The 22,301-nt window shown below is 52.6% G+C and overlaps 1 protein-coding gene across 1 annotated transcript in view; it reads right to left on the reverse strand.

Annotated features, from left to right (window-relative positions):
- Positions 1-21,879, reverse strand: part of FAIM2 (Fas apoptotic inhibitory molecule 2) — a 31,174-nt gene extending 9,295 nt beyond the window's left edge. The window contains exons 1-11 of the mRNA XM_003793621.2: positions 21,779-21,879; positions 18,919-19,114; positions 16,425-16,528; positions 15,947-16,011; positions 15,503-15,556; positions 8,837-8,887; positions 8,489-8,528; positions 7,928-7,965; positions 7,284-7,371; positions 6,914-7,009; positions 5,205-5,258 (exon numbers count right to left, since the gene is read on the reverse strand). Of these exons, the coding sequence (XP_003793669.1) occupies positions 5,205-5,258; positions 6,914-7,009; positions 7,284-7,371; positions 7,928-7,965; positions 8,489-8,528; positions 8,837-8,887; positions 15,503-15,556; positions 15,947-16,011; positions 16,425-16,528; positions 18,919-19,114; positions 21,779-21,793 (801 nt within the window). The 5' untranslated portion in view covers positions 21,794-21,879. The remainder of the gene's footprint in view (positions 1-5,204; positions 5,259-6,913; positions 7,010-7,283; positions 7,372-7,927; positions 7,966-8,488; positions 8,529-8,836; positions 8,888-15,502; positions 15,557-15,946; positions 16,012-16,424; positions 16,529-18,918; positions 19,115-21,778) is intronic.
- Between the last annotated feature and the right edge of the window lie 422 nt (positions 21,880-22,301).

A 22,301-nucleotide genomic window follows, 5' to 3' on the forward strand; every position in this document is an offset into this window, starting at 1 on the left:
CTTAAGCCCAAGAGTTTGAGGTTGCTATGAGCTGTGACACTATAGTACTTTACAGAGGGTGACAAAGTGAGACTCCGTCTCAAAAAAATAAAATAAACCTCAATAGAGTGTCACTCTCTTCTTATCAGTCATAGATATAACTCAGTTAACAGATATTCTGAAAGTTCTGAGATATAGGAGAAATGTAAAATCCACATAAGCTGTGTGTCCCCAGTGGTCAGGGGTCAACACTTAGGTCAGAGGTCCAGCATTGCCACAAAGCATCTTCCCATTTGTGCTTAGCTCATCCAAATGCCATCAGACCCTGAGGCGTCTAGCACTGGCCACATGCAGTCTGCCTGCCACTTCACACCTGACTCTGGGACCCTGAAGTGACCTCCTAACTGGTCTCCCAGCCTCTGGCCTATCCACTTGGCTTCTCACTAATTGATGTTTCTTATTGACTGTTAGCAGCTCCTGAGATCCTCAAACCTGAGGACTGGGCAGGGAGCAGAGAGCTCTGTCCCTGTTGGGCCATCATCTAATTTCCAAGTCCTATGCCTAGTGTCTTCCCTCAGTCTCTGAGACTTGGCTTCCTGGTTTCAGTGGTTCAGAGACCCTAGCTTCTTCCCTGAGATGGAGCAATATGCCCAAAGTCACACGGGCCTTGGAGGCCCAGCCACAGCTGGAAAGCAGCTGGCCAGGCCCTTTCCCTCCACATTTCCTGTTCCAGCCCCTCAACCCTGCCCCATCACCTCCACCCAGCCCAGCCCAATCCTCACGCTCCCTGTCTAACTTTCCATGAGTTTCTTTAAAAAAAGAAAAATGCACTGTAGAGGCCACTAGAAGGAAAAAGGATACAGCCACTCTGAGGCCAGTGCCTTTCAGCTGACTCACCCACTTCTGTGGCACTTGGGTTCCGGCATCCAGCGTGGGGTATGGGTGAGGGTGAGGCCCCAAACCCAAGGCTTCTTGAGAATGTACCAAGACTAGAACCGGGTGAGGCCTAGGAGGGGCCTGCTCCTCAAGGCTGGAGCAGAGCACCAAAGATGCAGCCCAGTCCAGCTGGGTGGCCTTGCCTGAGAGAAGGCAGAATCTCAGGGGAGAGGTGGAGGTTTCAGGGAGAGAAAATCATTGGATTCTCACAACACTTCTAGAGCCCAGGCTGGTGAGAGTTTGGAGGGAGGGTCCCACTTAGGATTTGGGCCAGTCCGATTTAGGGTCTGGGCCTCTTCTGACACTTCTTTTCACCCCCTTTTTCCCCACCCCTTTCTCACATATTCTCCTTGAGGCAGCAACTGGGCAGGGATGCCTGAGTGCAGCCTGCAGCTGAGCCCCTAACTGAGCTGAGGGCTCCCCAAAGGCTAGGTGACAGGGGGGTAAGATGGGCAGAGAGACCAGGCTGTGGTTCAAGAATAGGCTAGAACTAGGGGACCAGGGTCCACAGGACCTAAGGGGACAATGTTTCTAAGTTGGGGTTAATGGGAAGCCATGGGGTTTAGTTCTTATGGGCCTGGCCCTTTGAGGGCCTCTGTCCATCTGCAACTAAAAGGAGGGGAGGGGAATGAGTCCAGCAGCCCCTTTGCTCAACCTTCCCCTGCCCAGAGACCCAAGGGACCTGTCTTTCCTACTTTGACCCAGATTGAGATGGGGGATTGATTTCCACCATTGTTTCTATAACCCTCAGGGTGATCCCACCTGAGGCCTTCTGGTGTGTTGATTTCCTAATGAGATAAGTGGCACTACGGTTCTCCTCCCCTAGGACTCATGCAAGACCGACTGACTGGTCAGCTCTGCTTTCTCTGCCTTATGGCCCCACTGCCAGTGGGCCTGCCCCTGCCCCTCAGCCATACCTCCCAGGCATCCCTTCATGACACAAACATCTCCTGTGTGCCAACTGTGTGCCAGGCCCTGTTCTAGGCACTGGGGCAGCTGCAGTGAACAAGTAGACAAAAATCCTTGCCTCAAGGAACTTAAATTCCTGGAGAGGGATAAACAGTGAGCCACAGATCAGAAAAAGACATAGTGTGCCAGAGGAAGAGGTGTGTAAGAGAAAAATAAAGCAGGGAAGCAGGGAGGGGGCAATGCATGTGTGCTCAAGCACCTGGGTCTGTAACTACAGCAAACATGGGAAGGAGGGGAGAGAGCTGCGAGCACATCCAGAGGCAGACGCAGGTGCAGAGGCAGTGAGGAGGCCAGTGTGGCTACAGCTGAATGGGGCAGGGGAGGGCACAGAGGCTGGACGCCAAGCAGAGGAATGATCTGCCTGGCCCCCTCCAGCTGCTATACTGGGCGTGGGTTGTGGGGGCTACTGCAGTCCTCCAGGTGGGAAGATGGGGCAGCAGCCAAGAAGGTGGAGAGGAGTGGTCAGATTCTGGAAGGGGGTGTGGCCACAGGACTTGCTACTGGGCCCCTATGAGGAGCAAGGAGAGGGGAAGAATTAAGGATGCCTTTTGTCCTGAGTGACTGAAAGATGGGGAAGCCTTTGGGAGAATCGGGCACCCAGGGAAAGAGTAGCAGCTTTTGGTTTTGTACAGGAGGTGCCAATTTTGTACTGACTAGCCAAGTCCAAATTCTAGTCTGGAAAGAGAGAGAGAGATACAACATAGAGATGTAATTTTTAGTCATCAACATAAAATACTCAGATGTTTTGATACTGCTTGGGATCCCCTGGGGAGCAAGGGCAGAAAGAAAAACTAAGGGAAGGTGGTGGCCTGGATGCTAGGAGAAGCTGCTCCTAGGGGGAGGGGGCAAGGGACAATCGTACAAAATGCTATTGAGAGTCCAGCAAGTTGAGGACTAAAATTCAGCCCCGGATTTGGCAACCTGGAGGCTACTGGTGTTCTAGGTGGGAGCATTTTAAAGCCAGTTAAGAAAGAATAGGAGGAGAGGAGTTGGAGAACATGAGTGTAGATTCTAAGGAGTTTTGTTATATGTGGAGTAAAGAACAGGCCAGAAGCCAGAGGGATGTGGGCCAAGAGTATTTTGTTGTTGTTCAGATGGGAGAGATCTGGCATGTTTCTATGCTGATGGGAATAACCCAGTAGAGAGGGCAATGTGATGATGCAAGCGAGAGGAAGGAAAAGAGCTTGGAGAGACCTCTCCAGCCCCTCCTCATCTCCAAGCCAATAAAAGAAGTTGTCCTCTTTGAGGCAGGGGCTCTGGAAATGACCCCAGGCTGGGCACTGAACACCTGGGTCCTGATCCTAAATCTGCCTCTTACTGACTACAAGAGTCTGTGCCAGCCCCTAATACCCAGGGCTTCAGATGTGGAAAGTGATTCCTACAGCACCAGTGCTGCCTCCCTCCCAGGTTGTGGTGGAGATCCAGTGAGGCAATAGGTGTAAAAGGCTTTGTCAACCGTAACAAGTGGAACAAATGGTGGGGATTATTTGTATTATTCTAATAACACTAGGGATTATTAAGCAAATTTAAGGGATTACTGTTCACCCAGCCCTAATTTCTTGTACAACCTCTTGGCATGGCTCACACACTCACTGTGACCTGACCTGCATGAAGCCAAGTAAACTCCCTGCACCTCTGCAGACACTCGCTCCTCTAACATCCCCAGCCCGTTTGCTCTCGCTTGACCCCTCTTCTGTCCCTGGCAAATGCTGCCGTCTAAGACCTTCAGACACTACTGCCCTACCAGAGCTCCCTCTCCTGAATGGGGACTTCCTCTTTCTAACCTCAGGGTCCAGTTCCCCACCCCATCTCTTCAAAGGAAACTTTTTCTTTAGAAACTAATGCGGGAAGGGAAGAGCATTCATTGGTCCAGAAGCCAAAATAAGTTAGTGCCTTAGAGTTTCCAACCATGCCAGCTTGCCTTGGAGGTAGGGCTTCCTTGAGAAGTGGGACTCTCAGTGCTGAAAATGGGAAGGTTCCAGATAGACTGGTTAAGTTGGAATCCTAGTCTTGGCCAAGGTCACACTTAAGTTGATTTGCCATTATCTTGCCAGGAAACTGGACAAATCACTTAACTCTCTGGACTCCAGTTTTCTCATCTCTAAGAATAGGACTTGGGGTTTCACCAGATCCCTGCCAGCCCTCAGGCTCCAAGCCCAGCTGGTGCCATATGCTTCTGTGTGGCACACAGGTGTGCTTCCTGCTGACAGTGGCATCTGGGTACATAGCACAGTACCCTGCACACAGCAGGTGCTCACTAAGGACCTGTGGAAAGGATGAATGCACACCCCACTTTTGGCTTGATCTCTATCCAAACCCCTCAAACCTCTACTTACAGTTCTGACTCCCAGTCTTTTCCCCATCTCAGCTTCCTCATCTGTCACCCACAAGCCTCTGGAACCTGTGACTAAGCCAGAAACTCTGCCCATTGAGCTGAGCTGAACATCCAATAAGGGACAAGGGAGTCCAGTCACTGCTTCCATTGGCAACAAATGCTTGCCTTGAGTGCCTTCACAAGATGTGTTGCCCACCTTGGTGGATTCTGGAGCACTGTCACATTCTGGTAACTGAAGTCCACCTGAGCAAAAGGCCTGAGTGGGACTGCTTTGGAGATGTGTCTGTCCCTGGTCACCTCTTGTCTCCTGGGCATCTGCTTACAGCCACTCTCAGCCTAGCCTCAGACCCCAAGTGGGACTCTGGAGTCAGACTGTCCAGGTTCCCAGTTTGGACCCACCAATTCCCAGGATAAGGTATGACCTTAGGTGTGTTACTTGTTATCTCTGAGCTTCAATTTTTCCTCTTGACTTACTAACAGTAGAATTGATCTTATAGACCTATGGTGAGGATTAAATGCATATGGAGAGCTTGCTGAGTGGAAGTAGGTGCTCAATAAATATTAGACATTGTTGTTATCATGACAGGACCATCATCAACACTCTCAGTTCGGTGAAAATGGAGCAAAGCAGCAGCTCGATCTAAAAAATCCTCTCTCACTACCTGGAGTCTCCTTACCTCCAAGAAGCCTTCCCAGGTTACCCCTGGGAGAGCAACTATCAACTTGGTCCACATGGCCAGGACCCTCCCCAGGGGAAGGGGCACCTCTGTCTGCAGCTTCCATCCTGCTAATATAGCCTTCCTTCCCCTGGCCCAGGTCAGCTGGTCTGTCTTAAAGACCATACTGAACTCCCAGAGTGCAGGCTAGCCCTGCCCACAGGTGCTCTGAAAGGGTTCAGAAGGGACAGTGAGGAAGACAGGGGTGGAGTGGGGGGGGACTGGGGAAAGCTGAGAAGGCAGCCCCCAGGGAGCTGGGCCACACTCACCAATGTAAACACGCCTGCTCCCAGTGCTGCGTAGACCGCGTGGAGCCAGGGTACCTGTGGGCAGAGGCAAAATGGGCTTAAGGATGATGGGAAGGGGCAGTGGACAGAGCAGGAGGAGAGAAGGCTTAATCCAGAGAAATGAAGGGTGTGCTCCCCAGCATTCCCTAAGATGCCCCAGGACTGAGAGGATCCCTTTGATTCTCTGTGTGCTCAGGGTGGATAAAGGGAACCCCAGGATAAGGGCAATCATGGAGGCACCAGCAGGGGTGGGGGGGCTCACCATCAACCTGGTGTATCCTCCCTCAACACACAGCCCCAGACTCAGGCTGGCAGAGCATAAGTCATCCTGATGGGGCCCTGTCATCCTCCCAGCCTGGGTCTCGCTCCAGGTTGCTCCTGACTCCCTGAGTGCTCATCCCTATCCAGTATAGGGGTCTGCCTATACCTCTGTCTGGGAGCTCCCTGGCTCTACCTTGGGGCTAAGGGGCTCCAGTGGAAGGGGACAAGGACTTGAACTCGGGGGTGTGGTGAGGGTGCCATCTGGAGTCTCTACCAGCTCCAAATGGCAGGCTTGCCTGCAAAGGCTGGAGCAGACCCCCCACTCAACCTCTGCTTCCCTAGATCTCCCTGTGGGTCTCAGGGGCACCCAGCTATGTGTGGAAGTACCACAAGAGGTGCCATCCTAGCCAGGCCTGCTGTGGAACCCTCCCCCAGAAGATTCCTGGAAACAAAGGTATCCAGGTATCAGCCAGACCTGGGTCAATAAAAGGTTCTTTGAAGTTCCATGGCCCCTTCCTGTAACCCTCCCCATCCTAGATACACAGAGGGCCTGAAGGCCAGCTCCGGCCCCTCCCTTCATCAACAGGATCCTGGGAAAAGCCAAGGAAATGCCAGAATCAATTCCAATGTCCTGGACTGGGTGCCAAGTGCCCCATGGCTGGGGCTAAGCAGGATGGAGTGGCGGGGAGAGTGGGGAATACTGCTCCCAACCCCAGCAGAAAAGGGGCAAAGGGGGACCATGTTCCCCAAAGTGGGGGCTGTAGTAGTGAGGCAGGTTTAAGCACTGAGCCCCCAGCAGGGGTCCAATAGCTTCATCTCTGGGTTCCCAGGATTCAAATCTCAAGGTCCTCCTGTGACCCCACCATCTGCCCTCTTCTCCACATGCAGTGGCCTAGGTGCCTCTAGAGTCCCTGCTGGATTTCCCCAGGGCAGGTAGGACACCTCTAACAGGGCTGAGATGTGGCTGCTGGCCTGTGGAGCTCTTACTGAGTTGGGGATACTCTGGGCCCCCGTCCCACCTCTCACTTGCCTGGCTAGCCAAATTCCACTTTTTTGGACTTGGCTAGTCCCCCAGGAGCCGCAGAAGCCCCTACCTCAAGGCCCCTCTGGGCTTGGTGGGTCCCAGGGAGCCCCAGTGCTTCCCTCCCTGCCCCCAGAGTTTAAATGCTCTATGCTCTCCCTCAGCCTCCAGAGAGGGATGAGGAAGGGAAGCCGGATGTGGCTCCTGGAGCCAGGTAGGTACCCAGGCCTGCCAAGAAAAACCTCCTTGTTTGCTTATACTGCCAACATGCCTGGGACAGGTGCCAGGAGGGGCCAACAGGATGGCACGCTGTGAGGCTTTGGTTCCGGGACTTCCCTGGAGAGTGTAGGAGGGAAAAACACCCTTGGACCAGCTCCCCAGGGGCTTTCTGGGGGACCCAGAGACTCACATATTGGAAGGGCAGGAGGATGGCTAGGATGAGTCCACTGAAGAAAAGAGTCATGAGCAGCACGAAGAGCACACCTTGGCAGGAGGTGAAGTCAAACTGTGGGTACAAGACAGGGTCAGCTGCTGTTCCCCTTAGGCCTTCACAGACAGGCAGGGATCCCTTGGGTCCCCAACTACAGGCTGAGCCCATGTAGTAGGCCACAGTCTTGTGCTCAACCCTAGAACCCACCTTCCTTCTCCTTGGCCCCAGGGGGCCTTGACCCACTTTACCTGTCCCCAGCCCTAGGTCCAAGCATGAAGCCCCCCACCCCATCTGCCTTCCCCTGCTCAGCCGCAGGCCAGCATCTCTGCCTGCAGGTGCCAGAGCTGACCTTGGTCTGGAAGCTGAAGACGGTGACTGAGAGGCAGACGAGGGCCGTGATGCCCAAGCACAGCAGCACAGATGTGGTGTTGTAGTAGCTGGGGACCGCAGGCCCAGGGCTCAGCTTCCGGGCAGGGCTCTGGTCTCTCCCAGCCCTCCTCACAGGCCCACCCTCTCTGCCAAGACCTGATCTCCTGACCTCTGGCCTCAACCCCATCCCTCTCTCAGGGTCCTCCCTGCTCAGTTTCCCTGGCCTTTCTGCTGGGCTCTCCCCTTTTGAAAATGCTCAGACTTAAAATCAGGTTAGAAGGATCTTGAAGAGGTGGGAGTGGGAGTGGGGAGGGGCTTGTACTGGGGCCTGGAGGTGGTTCACAGGTAGCTATAGAATCATGAGTCTAAGGCCTTTAAGCTACAGCTTAAGAGGAGTCACTTTGCTCCCCACCATCTCCCACCTCCCCCATCCACCTGGCCAGGTCCTGGAGTCACTGCCCACTTGAGTGCATGAGGAGAGGGCCCTAGGCCAAGGTTCCCTGCCTGCCTGGATCCCCTCTTCAATCTATGTAATGCTCCCAGGAAGGACAGTATTTGGGAGCAGCTCCCCTCGGGTGTGGCCTGGCCTACAGCCTTCCTTTCCTTTCCTCCTATTCCCTTTACCTGGACAACATCCCGGTGAGGTAGGCCATGGACAGAGTCTGAAAGGAGAAGCAGAGTGGAGGAAAGATCCAGAGCTCAGACTTTGGGGGGTCAGGCACCCTCAAGGTCCAGCCCAGGTTTCCACCCCTTGTATGTCCCCTCAAGTGGACTTGCTTTACCCTTCCATTCACTGACTTTTGGGACTCAGCTCTAGGTGAGGAATGTCCCCACAAGCCAGCTTCCAGGCTCCTGTGCCAGTTGTTCCTTCCTTTCTTCTGCTCTTCCCTTTCTAACAACCCCCTCTTTTTCACTATCATAGCTCTATGATACCCCAAACCCCTTAAAACCAAAATCTCAATGAAAAGAGACAGCAGATGGAGAGTGGGAGAAGGCTAAGCCCATTAGGAAAGAGAAGATGGAATGTCTTTGTGGAATAAATAAAGTGAAAACACCTCTGGCCCTCAGGGACCTCAATGTTGGACACCCCCAGCCCGGACTTCCTGGCCCTAAAGCTCACCCGGCTTCCTTCCTTCCTCCATCCCCACATACCATCTGTCCCCAGCCCACCGCCAGGTCACTTACAAAGACAGTCAGGAGAATCAGGTTCCAGGGAAAATGCCTCCTGCAAGGCAAGACACAGAGCTCAAAGGGGAGCAGGGGATGCCAGCAGCATAGATGGCCAACCCCTTCCACCCTCCTTGGAGCTTCTTCCTTCAGCCACATCCCCATGTGCCCCCACCTGTGTATCTACCCTCTCCCTACCTCAGAAGTGCCAAGTAAAGGAGGAAGGGGCAGGCGTGATTGACAGAGGCCCAGAGAGGGACTGGGCCCTGTCAGGAGTGCACAGCACAATGCTGGCAGGCAGGGCTGGGGCCAGAACTTTCAAGATCCTGTTCCTATTTCTACACATTCCTTGAGCAATTATCGTACCTGGGTCCAGAACAGCAAGCCAGGGTCAGGTAGGTTGCAAAGAATACAGCACTGTGAAGGACAGATGGATGGGTAAACTGGTGAAGTCCTCCCGAGGGCCTTCATCCCGTCCTCCTGTTCATCCCCTCTCTGCCACTCTGCTCACAGGGCAGCCAGACAGGAGTTGGGCACAGTCACTCTGGAACCTAGCAATGAGCAGGGTGGTGGTCCAACCCCAAAAGAGGAAGGGGGCAGGACAAGACTCCTTCTAGAAGTAGTTGAAATCTTGGATGCCATGGGACAGCTCTTCCTGACCACCCAATCCAAAGAGGCCTCCCCAGACACTATCTTATTACTTTAAAAGCTCATATACAGCATTTCCTACATGCTGGGCAGAGTTTTAAGTGCTTTATGAATATTAACTAATGTAATACTCATATCTTATCTCTGAAGTATGTTCTTCACTTCATAGTTGAGGCAGGTGAAGTCAGAGGACTTGTCCAAGGTCATGCAACCACCTTGTTACAGAAGCAGGATTAGAACATGGGCGCTCTGGTTCAAGTCCTTGCTTATAATCACTAGCCCACACTGCGTCATCCATACCCTTCACTGCTTTGTCATTAGCTGTAACAATCCTGTTGGTCTAGCCTACTAGAATGTGAACTCAGGAAAGGAAGGGCCCTTGTCTGTCCTGCCAGTCTCTGGCACAAGCTGCAAGTGGCACCTGTAGAATGAATTTTGGGATCAGGTGGCCGTGTTCAGTGGGAGGCTGGCAGGGAACTCAGGGGCAATCCAGAGATAGTGATTGAGGATTTTCTGGAGAGCAATGGAAGTAGAGGCTAGTCCAGAAGGTGAGAGATGAGGGCTGAGGATCTATGGGTAGGGCATGCCCACACCCATGTGTGTTAGGTAGAACAGTTCTTCCTGACCTCCCAATCCAAAGTGGCCTCCCCAGACCCTATCGTATTACTTTAAAAGCTCGTATACAGCATTTCCTATGTGGGCAGAGTTTTAAGTGCTTTACGAGTACCAACTAATGCAATTCTCATCTTCACCAATGAGGCATGGCCTCTAACCCCCAGTGGGCCTTCTGCATGGCACTACCATCCTTCCCTCAGCCTCCTTCCTGCATTCTCTTACCCATCCTCCATAATTCCAGACTTGCTGTAGCAATTCCAAACTTGTCCTCCATCCAGACTTCCCGGGCACCTCACTTTCCTGCACACTCAGTCTCATGTGTCCCAGAGAGATGTGAGAGAACAGGGGAGCAGGGGGGCTCCCTGGCTCTCTGCCTGCCTCCTATAAACATCATGTGGGCACCGTGCCCTCCTGTCCCTCTTCCCATCCCAAGCTGATTCCCTGGCCGGGGCTCTGGGTCCCACCCCCTCAACTGCCCGGGGATCTCTTGATCTTCAACCTTTCTATGGGCACCTCTCCACCCCACATAAACCTCCTCAGCCGTGTTCCATCTCTACCCAACATCTTCCCTGGCTTCAAGCTGTTGTCCCTTTCTCTGCACTCGCAGCCAAGCTTCTTAAGAAAGTGGTCTCCAGGGCGGCGCCTGTGGCTCAAGGAGTAGGGCGCCAGTCTCATATACTGAGGGTCGCGGGTTCAAGCCCCACCCCGGCCAAAACTACAAAAAAAAAAAAAGAAAAAAGAAAAAGAAAGAAAGAAAGTGGTCTCCATTTGCTGAGCCCAGCAAACCCAGCCTCAGCCTGCTGGATGGGAGCTGGCTCTGCCACACCACTGTGGCCTTGTGAGTCCAGTTATACTTGTCAGTCCTCATCTTACCTAGCTCTTCAAAGTGTGGTCACTGCCATTGTTTCCCTCTTCCCAGAGAAGTACTCTTGGGTCCCTCCCATCTCCCTTGCCTCTCCTTCAGGGCATCGTTCAACCTGCCTGGTTCCTCTAACGCCGGTCCTCTCAAGCTCCTCTCCCTCCACAGTCCCCCTAAGTGGGCTCACTTGTCTTCATATTTCTGATCTACATTTTCCTTCTCAATCTCAGATTCAAATATCCAGCTGCCTACTGGGCAGGCATGGCTATTCAGAAATGAATCATTCTCAAAAGATTAAAACTGAACTCCTCATCTTCTCCTGCACCCCCTTGCTGCAGAGGACATGATATGCTCTCCGTATCACCTGACCAGAGACCATAGCATCATCCCTGATGTTCACCCTTCCACACCCAATTAATTACCTAGACCTGTTGATCTTCCTACCCAGACAGTTCTCAAATCTGCCCTCTTCTCTCCATCCTCACTACCACCCATAAAGGTCAGGTCACCTCTTTCTGGACTTGACCATTGCAGGAGTTCATGTGATCCTCCATCCACAGCCTTGCCTTCTACCCTCCATGCTACGGGCAGATCCGATCATGTGACTCCCATGTATAAAATTCCCAGAGACCTAGCATTGCCAAGTGCAATCCACACCCCTTGCCCCTCCCCTATGGCCCATCTCTCACCACACTCCACCTCTCCATTCTACCCCTCTCATTATAACTTGTCCTGCCCTCAAAATGTGCCTGCCACACTCTGCTCATGCTGCAAAGGACCGAATGGCAAGGATATCTGTGGCCTGAGTTAGCAGGGCATCCTACATGTACCACGAGCATACCTCACCTAGAACTGTACCCCCACAACCTCTGGACCAGCTTGTGTGACTCCCCACCCAGGTGTAGCATCTGGAGACCAGCCTGCAACTTATTCATTTTGTGTTCTTACCATCTAACCCAGAACCTGGAACCTGGTAGGTGATTTTCAAATATTTCTGGATGAAATGCAAAACAAAAAATCCCAGAGAATGAAAAGATGAAACAACCCTGTTGGATTTGGTGAGTAGGATTCCTTCATCTTAACTCTTCCCTAACTGTTCAGCGTTTCTCAAATAATGAGGAACTGTCATTGTGATTGGGAGGTTCTATTGGTAGCTGTTGCCAGGGGCTGTGAACACTCTGCTCCATGCAAGAGAGCAGAAACATTTGCCCCAGTTAAGAAACACCCCAGAATCTGCTGTCTTTTGGTCTCACTTGAGTCATTGGTCAGTCACTTAGACAATAATGATAATAATGCCCTTGTCCATGCGTATCCTGGGTGTGGGTCCTGTCTTCCAAGCCAGACTAGAAGCTTCCTGAGGGCAAGAGCTCAGGTTCCTTTTCTCTCTGGTCCATAGTTCCTCAATCCTCGAGACAAGGGGTTAGGAGGAAGAGCAGGGGGGCTGAAGAACTGGGGGCTGTGGTACAGCTTTGGAGCATTCACAGCCCAGCTCTGTCACTACTATTGCGCAGCCTTGGCCAATAGCCAAGCTCCAAAGACTTTTTATTTTTTATTTTTATTTTTTCTCCATGGACCAAGAATGTTGGAAACCAACTACCTTTTTTTTTTTTTTTTTTTTTTTTGAGACAGAGTCTCACTTTGTTACCTTAGGTAGAGTGGGGTGGCATCACAGCTCACAGCAACTTCCAACTCTTGGGCTTAAGCGATTCTTTTGCCTCAGCCTCCGGAGAAGCTGGGACTACAGGCACCCGCCACAATTCCTGGCTATTTTTTGTTGCAATTCTCATTGCTGTTTTAGCTGGCCAGGGCTGGGTTCAAACCTGCCACCCTTGGTATATGGGGCTGGCGCACGGGCGCCGCCCCCAACAACTTTTGTTTTCCTATTTCCAACTGCCAGCATTCCTGTTCTCCTTTCTTATAAAACAAGAATAGTGGTACCAACCCACTGGGCTGTTAGAAGAACTGATGAGAGAATTTGACTCAATCATTCAGCACACAGCCTGGCACCAGGTAAGGACTCCCCCTGGGAGCTGCTATTATTAAAATTAAAAGCTGGCTGACAGCTTCCTGGAGAGCCTCAACCCACCTCCATCCCAGCTCTGGTCTCACACTTTTCCTCCTCTGCCTGTGTTTTTCCCAGTCGGTATAAGCCTTCCATCCTGCAGACACCACAGCTCAGTGAGAGCAATCAGACAGTCAGGTGGGACCCATGACTAGGGCGTTGAGAAAGCAGGGAAGTGGGGTGTGGATGGGGGCTGGTGGGAAGGCTGGCATCCCCGGGGTCAGAGAATGAGTCACAGAAGGAGTGAGAGAGAGAACCACTGATTAATGTGTCAGAGCAAGCCCCAGGGCCTGGGCAGGAACCAGTCTATTTACAGATGTCAGGACAGGGGCAGAGGCTCAGGAGCAGGCATTGTCCAAACCCAGTGCCCTCCCCCAGCTTGTCCTGCTCTAGGACCCAGACCAGAGCCCTAGGGAGGCAGCAGAGCACAGAGGGTAAGTGCTTAGGTTTCATTGTCAGAAAGACCTGGGTCTCTTCCTTGGCTGTGCTGCTCAGAATGCAATAACGTCTCAATCTCAATTTCTTTTCTTTCTTTTTTTTTTTTTTTGGCAGTTTTGGCTGAGGCTGGGCTTGGACCTGCCACCACCAGTATATGGGGCCAGCGCCCTACTCCTTGAGCCACAGGCACCACCCGACATCAATTTCTTCATTTGTAAAATAGGGATAATAGTATCTGCCTGGTAGGGATCAAATGAAAAATACTCGTAAAGTGCTTAGCACAGTGCTCTACACACAGACTGCTGTCTGATTTTTATTGCTATTGTTCCAAAATGAAGAGACTAGGACAGAGCCCTCAAGAGTGTTTTCAGGAGGTGAGACCCAGGACTCAGACAGGAGGCAGACTGGCAGGATGGAGAGGGTTGGGGATTGGGGAAGGAGCAGGGCTGACCACAGGTGTGCTTTCTAGAGGAAAAGGGCAGTGTCCTGCTGGTGCAGCTCCCAAGCACCTTTACTTTTGTGAGAGCCCCATGAAAAACACAGTCCACACCCACGTGGATTCCAACTGCACCCTATCAAGCCAGAGAGGGCATCTCTGTTTTATTCCTAGAGATGTTAATGAGGACTCCAAATCTCACTTCTCAGAGGTCAGAGTTTCACACTTCACCCTTCTCAATACGTCCCACCTCCCTCCATGGAGTGGACTCTGCCTCCACCTCCTGAAACTGCTCATTCCTGAGTTGTCCCCCTGCCACCACCTGCTCAGGACCCAGAGTTCCACAGACTCTCCACAGAAGGCTTAGAGAGGGAGGGGCCTCAAGACTCCATCCCGAGTTCTCAGGGGCCTAAGGCTGCCAGGAGGTGCTTATGTGCTGAGAGCCATGCCAACTCACTGCGTGGGCTGGCCTGGGTGGCAGTCCCAGGTGCCTCATTAGCTTCACCATACAGTGTCTCCTGGCTCCCCCAAGACACATGCCTCCCTGCCTGGTCTGCGGACAGGTCCTCTGTCCTGCGCCCTAGGAAATGCTCTGGGTATGAATGTCTCCTCCCCTGGAACCTCCAATTTGAAGAGCCACCTCCCCTTCTCTGATGAGCCCTGGTGGCCAGGAGAAGTCTCCTTCCTGTCAGCCTTAACAGGCTTGTGTTAACTCCAGGCCCAGCTCTGAGACCGCTCTGGGCTCAGGGTAGTCAGAGGACTTTGGGCAGAGCCCATCTCCCCACCAGATCCCTATTCAGGAACAAGTCTGAGATAGCTGCTGTGTGCAAGCTCTTTGGCCAAGTCGTCACAGCCTCAGCCCCCCAAGTCCCACTGCTGGTCTGAGATACCTCCGAATTTCCCTACAGGTGGCCTGCCAGCCCTCTGCCACTCTAGTTCCTAATTTAGCAAAGGTAACGACATGCATTCTCACTCCCGTGCTTTTGCTTAAGCCTCTCCTCTCCTGGAAACACTGTCCCAGCACTCTTGACTCAGCCTTAGAGGGGAATCCCCAATGTGGGCTACCTGCTGTGGTGCACTGGGCTCACCCCTTCGCTCCACTCCTCTCTGAATGTCCCGTGCTGCCTTGTACCACCCACTGCCTTCCCCTGCAGAGGCATCCCCCTCAAGCCACTATACAGGGCTGGGCTCACTGTTGGGAGGGAGGGGAGCTGAAGGAGACAGACCATGGTGAAAACAGTTCTACTTTGAGCCCCATGGTGGTTCTGGCCTGGACTTATCCAGAATGACTCCTGGAATTACCCAGAAAGCAGGTCAGAATCACCTACACCTCCAAACCTCTCCCAAGTTATCTGTCATGTTCCTTAAAGTGTTTAGGAGGCTGAAGGGAGCCTGCCAAACCAGAACATTAAAAGCACAAACCTTAACCTGAATCCCAGGTTTGAATCCAGCTCTACTATTGACTAGCTGTGTGACCTTGGGCAAATTACTCAACCTCTCTGAATCTTAGTTTTCTAAGATAATCATACCTAGCAGATTTGAGGATAGAATGCAATACTATACATCAAGCACAGAGAACAATGCCCAGCCCTTACTAGGCATTCTTTAAGTGGTAGCTATTATGATTCATAAGCATTAATAACAACACAAGAGTGGCAACATTATCATCAACGTGGATCAAGGTGTTCCAGCTTCCCCCTTCCCTTAAGACCAAGGTCTGGTTCTCTTCAACCATGGTCCCCCACCCCACACTTCCTAGTTTGTGCAGGCACCAGAACCTACCCCTATCTCCACTCTGCCCCATTGGTTCTAAACACCCATGAAAGGTCCTTCTGGCCATGCACTGAAGCCAGCAGAATGGGGTAGGGCTGGAGGGCAGTCCCCATGGGAGAGGGGGAAGCCAGGGACTTGGGGTCTATCAACAGAGATACCCTCCTCCTGCCACTTCCCTCTCTGGGAGGCGGATATACTCACTAGGATGCCCAGTACCAGCCTGGGTTGGCCTGGACATAGTCCTTAACAGGGTCACTGCAGAGAAGAGAGAGAAAAAGAGAGTCAGAATTTGACCCCAGGTCTTGATTTCTGGTTCAACATCTGCTCTGCCCCCCACAGTTCACAGGAACTGAGAGGGAGAAGGAAGGACGTAGTCCCTATGGGCTTGAGGAGTCCCAGGCTGAGACCTGGGGTGCTTAGGGGTATGCAGCTAGTGGATGGGAGAGAAATGACTGCTACACAGACACCTGCAGGCCCAGAGGCACCCCGGGGCCACTGCCCTCCTCACCCTGGGCTCTCTAAGGTTCTTCCCCAGGTCAAGGAGGTCCCCACCCCACATCCAGGCAGACATTCCAAGAGAGGTCTGAATTTGGGTTCCCCTGCCCCAGGCCTGGCCACAGCCACCCCTGGGAGGTGCCAACTCACCAAAAGGTAAAGAGAGCCACAACACCCAGAGTCACCAGCAGCTGGATCAGCAGGATGGTATAGACCTGGGGGTAGGAGTGGGTCCATTCAGCTTGGGGAGCCTTGTTTGAGGCCAGATAGGCTCAGGGAGACCCCAGCCTCCCGGTGACTCAATCAGCTCTCCAGACCTACATCCCTCACACTCCACCCTCCCTTTTAGGGGTCACTGAAATGGAGCCAGGACAAGGCAAAAGGTGAATGAAGATGCGCCCGAGCTCACAGCCACAGGAGAAGGAACCCCATGCATCCGGGGAAAGAGGAGGTAATGTGTTTAGGTGTGGCAAGGGTGCTGGGGTGAATGCTGAGGAAGCATGTGCTCCTGGCTGGGATTACAAGAGAAGGTGAAGGTGGCTTCTGCAGGCCAAGGGCTGGGCAGGGGCCTCTCTGGGGCTCCCGCTACTGAGCTCCCAGTCCCAGAAAACTGGGGAGAGGCAGTTACCTTTCTGATGAAGACTCGGCGAACTTTCTGGTCATCCCAGCTGAAGGTAGTGAAGAGTTCATGGTCTCCGGTGGGGTAAGCGTTGTCATAGCCAGAGGTGCTGCCTGGGGGGCAGGTGGAAGACATGAGGGCACCCCATACATAGAAATGCTGCCCCTATCCCCACCTGCTCAGAACTGTCTTTTTGTCATCCCGACTCTTGGGACCTGCTGAAGTTTTTCTCTCCAGCCCCACTGTCAAATACTACACCCCAGCCCATTCCAATCCACCCCCAGATGTCTCTCCCTGGTCAATTCTTGCTTTTCCTGCCTATGTTCTAGGAAAAAACTGTAATCTCCCCTCCCTTCCCCTCCACCCCTGTAGGGCATCTTCCCTACTGTGCCCTCCTTCCCTGGACCTTCTGGTTTCCTTGTGGCTAAGGATCACAAAGGGACAGCCATTCTCAGCACAGTCCTCCAAATCCTGAGCCTTTGACTATACAACCTCATATAACAACTTGTGCTCCTTGTCTGGGCAATTTCCAAGTCCTCAAATGTGTCTACTCTGTTCCTCACCAGGTCTCCCTGATCTCCCCCTGCCCCCAGCAATAGTCTCCATCTTAGTCTTGGTCTTTCAATGTTGACCATGACATGGAGCTCTTCAATGGCTCCCTACTGCCCTTCATTCAAGTTTAAGTTCCTTAACAAGTTCTCTGTGAGTGGGACCCTCCCACTGCACATTCCTCCTTCCCACTTTTCTCAGCCTTAGTGTATTTTTTCAGCCATTGTGTTCACTTGTTTCTAGGCCTCTATTCTACTCTTCCTGCTTTTTTTTTTTTTCTGGAAATACATTTACTTCCTGTTTTTAAAATTTCAGGTTAGTGTGAGGGTATGTACCACATTATTTGCATTTGTAAGGTAAAGTCCAAAGTGAGTTGCAGTTGAGTCCTTCACCCAGGACATGCATTATACCACGTATCCCCACATGGTACTCCATTGTGGAAACTTACCAAGCCCCCCCCCCATCATCCAGCTTTAAATGCTTATTTCTCTATCTCTTCCCCAGGTTAATTCATGCCCATCCTCTAGGACTCTGCGGATACCCCTTCCTCCAGAAAGCCCTTCTTGACTGTCAGGCAGGTTAGGTGAGGTGCCCAGGCCTCTTTCACTGCATTAATGTCACTGAGTGGTAATCCCCTATTTACATGTCTATACAGTCAGCTCTCTGAGGGCAGGGATCCCAGTAGGTTTTATAGGTCAATGCATCTCCCAGAATAAGCTCAGAGCTGGACACTAAATTTAGTCTGTCACAGCTATCTGAAAGGAGCTGCCTCCCTGCCTCAATAGTTCCTTGGAACATGTTCCTTAAGGCAGCCAGTGCTGACAACCAAAATATGGGAAATGAGGAGGAGAAAGAGAGGTGGATTCCTTGTAAACCTGGGGGGTGCAGACCCTCACCCTCTTATCCTCTACTTCTCCTTCATGTTCCATCCACATCTCCTGCCAATGACTGGGCCATAGATGAAGAGAAAAGGAGAGGGAAAGTAGTCTCTCCTAAAGGGCAGCAAGAAGGGGCCTACAACTATCAGACCTTTGTTGACCTTCCAGTAGGTCACACTGGGGTGAGTCCTCAGGGATCTGGACCCAGGGGGGTTGTAGCGGGAGGTGTGGACCATGGTGGCCACTCCCTGCTAACAGAACCTCTGTCTGTGGTATTGTCCCTGAGATCCCTTCTAGAATTCTGCTGGGAGTGGTGTGATAAAGTGGGGGAGGGGCTGCTGGGGGAGGCTTGTGGGAAACTATATGTTCTAGACCTGAGACAAAGCTCCCATAGGTTGCTCCACCCAACAGAGGAGCTCCCATCAGCTGCGATCCTTGGTGTACAAGGAACTGGCATCAGCTCAGGTGAATGTGCCTGGCTGCAAGGGACACTGAGGCTAGCACCCATGTACCTTCCCCACACACATCCTTCTTCCTAGCAAAGGCTTAGGAAAGGGAAGAGAGATACAGAGAGTGATCGGCGAGGTGGATCCCCAGACAACCCTGGGGCCTCCACTGGGACCTGTCCCCACTGAGGTTTTAGATCAGCCACCATGTAAACAATGCACCCCCACTCAGAAGAGGCCAGACCCAGCAAAGGCTGTGGCCAGTGGCACCTCATCCTGTCCGTTCCTCAGTACACTCTGACTCTTCTTTGCATCACCTTCTAGGAAAGCCTTTCTAGAATAGCCTCAGGCTTTTCTTTTCTTCCCCATCTGTCCCCTCAATTTGCCCGAGCACAAAGAACTAAAAAGAAATCCCCTTTCCTATTTGGGAGCACTCTGACCACAGACATTGTATCTCTTATTCTTTTCATGCAATTCCTCTTTGACTTACCCTCAGAACAGTTCTCTAAATCCTAGGCCTTTGACAACACACTTCATACAACAACCACACAGTATATCTGTTTTTTGGTAACTTCCTCCCGGGTCCACTACACCCCTGATGGTCCAGCTTGCAGGAGCTGAGAGACTTACTGGGGTCCACATAGGCCCAGCTTGGGTGGAGAGGCACAGCTGTAGGAGCTGGGGGGAAGGCCCCTGCCTTCAGCCCCTCCCCCAAGGTGGCCTCCTCATAGGAGGGTGGGGCTGAGGGCACTGCTGGAGCCTCCTTCTTCTCGCCATTCACCTGCTGCTGTCCCTCGGTCCCGGGGGCCTTATTAGCCACAGAGAGCTGCAGAGTAGAGGCAGAAAGAGACGGTCACCAGGGAAAGAGAGTCTTCCAACTCCTCCTCACAAGCCCCTCAATCCCTACAAAGTCCATGCTCCTTATCACCTGCACTAGGAAGGGCAGGAATGTAGACAAGAATGTCTCGATTTTATAGATGGAAGAACTGGGCTCCAGGAGGATTGGGGCAAGCCAGGAGCACACAGTGAAACCAGGGTAAGAACTGAGAAAGGAGAAAATTCTTAGGAGTGCTCAATACTGGTTGTTACTGTCCCTAGGTCAGGGATGGGGCCTCTGTGGTTCCAATATTTTCCCTGGGACTCAGGGAAGGGCCTGGCACATAGTAAACCCTCAAAAATACTATTGAATGAAAGGTTGTTTCATGTAATCTTCCTGACACTTGCTAGTTGTATTTTAACCCCTGTTTTAAAATGAGGGAGCTAAGGATCAGAGAGGAAGAGTGACTCGTCCAAGATCACAAAGTTACACATGGCCCACTGGGCTGCAGGGATTAGCACCATCCTCTGGGACTGGCCTCCTGTTGGGCTGGAAATGACATAGGGAGAGTAGAGATGGGGGACAGGACAACAGGAAGGTAGAAGGGAGAGGAGGGGAAAAAGAGGAGGGGTCCTCCAGGGTGGAGGAAAGCGAGAGGTCCTTGGGTAAGGGTCCTGGGCTGGCTTAATACTCTTGGAACCTCAGCCTTTCCCCCAAACTACACAGAATTACAGAATGTCCTTGCTGGAAGAGACCTTGCAAGTCGTTTAGTTTAGTCCCTTCCTTCAATGAATAATTGAGGAAATTGAGGCTCTGAGGAAAATATGCTCAAGGCAGGTTGTTTTTTTTTTTTAATTAAATCATAGTTGTGTACATTAATGCAATCATGGGGTACAATGTGCTGGTTTTATAAACCATTTGAAATAGTTTCATCAAACTGGTTAACATAGCCCTCACCACATTTTCTTAGTTATTGTGTTAAGACACTTATATTCTACTCAAGGCAGGTTTAAAACTCAAGTCCAATTACACTCAGGAATGTCCCTTGCCCCTCCCCATCCCCCTTGTACACGTTTAGTTTTGGTGAGAGGATATGAGCTGGGAGGGCCTGAGTGACAGAGCCAAAGAAGGAAGGATTGGAGTGGAGGGGGTGGTGTGAAAGCTGAAACAGCAACAAAGGGACTGGACCTCAGAAGATGAGATTTAGGTCTGGCTTCCAAAGGAATGTGTTGACCTGAAGGGCCACTGAGGAGGCTGCAGAGTTCCTTGTTGGCAGGGGGACTCTAGCGGAGGCAGCCCAGAGACTGCCAAGTGCCACAAGATTTCTGGTTCCTATCTGGGGCCCAGGACCACTGGACTGGAGGGGTAATGTAAGAAAGCCTGGGAGTGAGTGGGGGGCAAGGGGCTGAGGAGACAGGGGTAATGCATTCAGTCAGGACAGGGAGCAGTCAGTGAGTAAATGGTGACTGTGGGGACGGGGAGTAGAAGGAGAGGCCCAGCAGAGGGGTTGGGCTCCATGTTCACCATACTCCTCAGACTTCCTGGGGGAAGGGATTCAGCACCTAGGCCTGTGGGAATGCTTTCCTCCCTCTCCTCAATCCCCTTCATTTCTGATCACCCAGATCAGAAGGATCATGCCTGAGAAAATTCATTTCAGTTCCCATCCTGCCATTCGGCCCCCCCAGAGACTCCTGGGCCCTGCCCCCTACATCCCCCACACATATGGCATTCCCAAGTGAGGGCTGACAAATGACAGGAGGTGGTATCACCCAATGACATCATTTTGAGGCCTGAAGAGCTTAAAAACAAGGAAAGGAGTGTCTAAGGGACCAGGGGAGGATGCCATTGGCTCTGAGGCTCATCTGAGATAGAGAAGGGAGCAGTTAGGGAGGTCCTTCTCCTGTTTGCTCTGCCCAATCCTTAGCACCCCCAAACAGAGGGCCAGACAGCCCTCCCCCCTTGCCCCAGGCCCTAGTGGTTGTATAATTCCACAGGCTATTGATGTTACATAACCCTATAGCCAAGCCAAGTCTCTGCCCCAGCCCCTCCCCTGCAATTCAGACCTCTAAAACTGGGGGTGTTGGGGGGAACAGATGTTTTATCCAATCTCATTCAGTCCCATGTCTGGCCAAAATCAAAATGAAAATTAGAGCATCCTGATGCAGGGTTGCCATAGTAACCCCCAACCATAAGGGACATATCCAAATGTCCAGATGAGGAATAAGGAGACAGGGAATGGAGGTTCTGCAGATGATGTATAAGATGAATGTAAAGTCGTTGGGTTTGGGATTGGAGCATTGGACCAGAGCTTTGTTGGACTCAGGGCTCACCCTGGTGCACACACACTCACACACACAAACCACTCACAGTCGCACCAGACCAGACACCCAGGCTCACTCAAGTGGGCCTGGGCGCCCCTTAAGAGTCTTGCGAAGCCAAGGCGTGGGGTGGAAGGGAGACATGGGGGGAGAGGCGAGTCCGTGGGCCGGAAGGGGCCCTGTCCACTCCTTGAAGTGGGCCTTTTGGTCCTCTGACTCCAGCAAGGACCACAGAGAACCTTTGCACTAGAGTCAAAGGAGGATGCTTATAGTGGTCCAGAGAGCTTGCTTAGTATGACAGGGAGACGGGGAGCCAGAGGATGGAGGATGGTGCAGGCGGGGGAGATACCGGTACCTTTCCCTGGGTCATGGTGCCGCTTCGGGGAAGGGGTCCCTGAGGCAGGGGCGGCCGCTTGGGTCACCGCAGACTGCCTGCGTCTCTTCCTTCCTCCGCGTGGGTTCTAGCAACATCCACTGCAGCCGGGCCAGGCGGACCGGAGCGTACCATCCGGGCGCGGGGGGAGGAGGGGGCCGGGCCTGGGAGGATGCTGCGGAGGACGCTGCGGATTCGCGAGCCCAGGGGGAGGCGGCCGCGCCGCCCCCGCCTCCGCCCGCACCCTGCGCTGGTTCCTCAGCCCCTCCCCCGGGACCCCAGAGCGTCGTGCCGCGCTGCGGAGCAGCCTAAGTGGATGGGTCCGCGGGGGCGGGGGAGGGGTGCGAGAACTCCGTGACACCGACCAGCTGATGCTGCCTGCTGTAACCAGAGCTGGGTGGCCAGGCCTTATTGCTCCACCATCCATCTCCGCGCTATCTCTGCCGCCTGCAGGGGCCTCTACCTTTCCCCCTCTCTCTTTGGACTTGGCCCTGATTTCTGTCTC

This window comes from Otolemur garnettii, unplaced genomic scaffold (genome assembly GCF_000181295.1).
Source record: "Otolemur garnettii isolate 467f Iridium unplaced genomic scaffold, OtoGar3 scaffold00070, whole genome shotgun sequence".
In the NCBI taxonomy this organism is placed as follows: domain Eukaryota; kingdom Metazoa; phylum Chordata; class Mammalia; order Primates; family Galagidae; genus Otolemur; species Otolemur garnettii.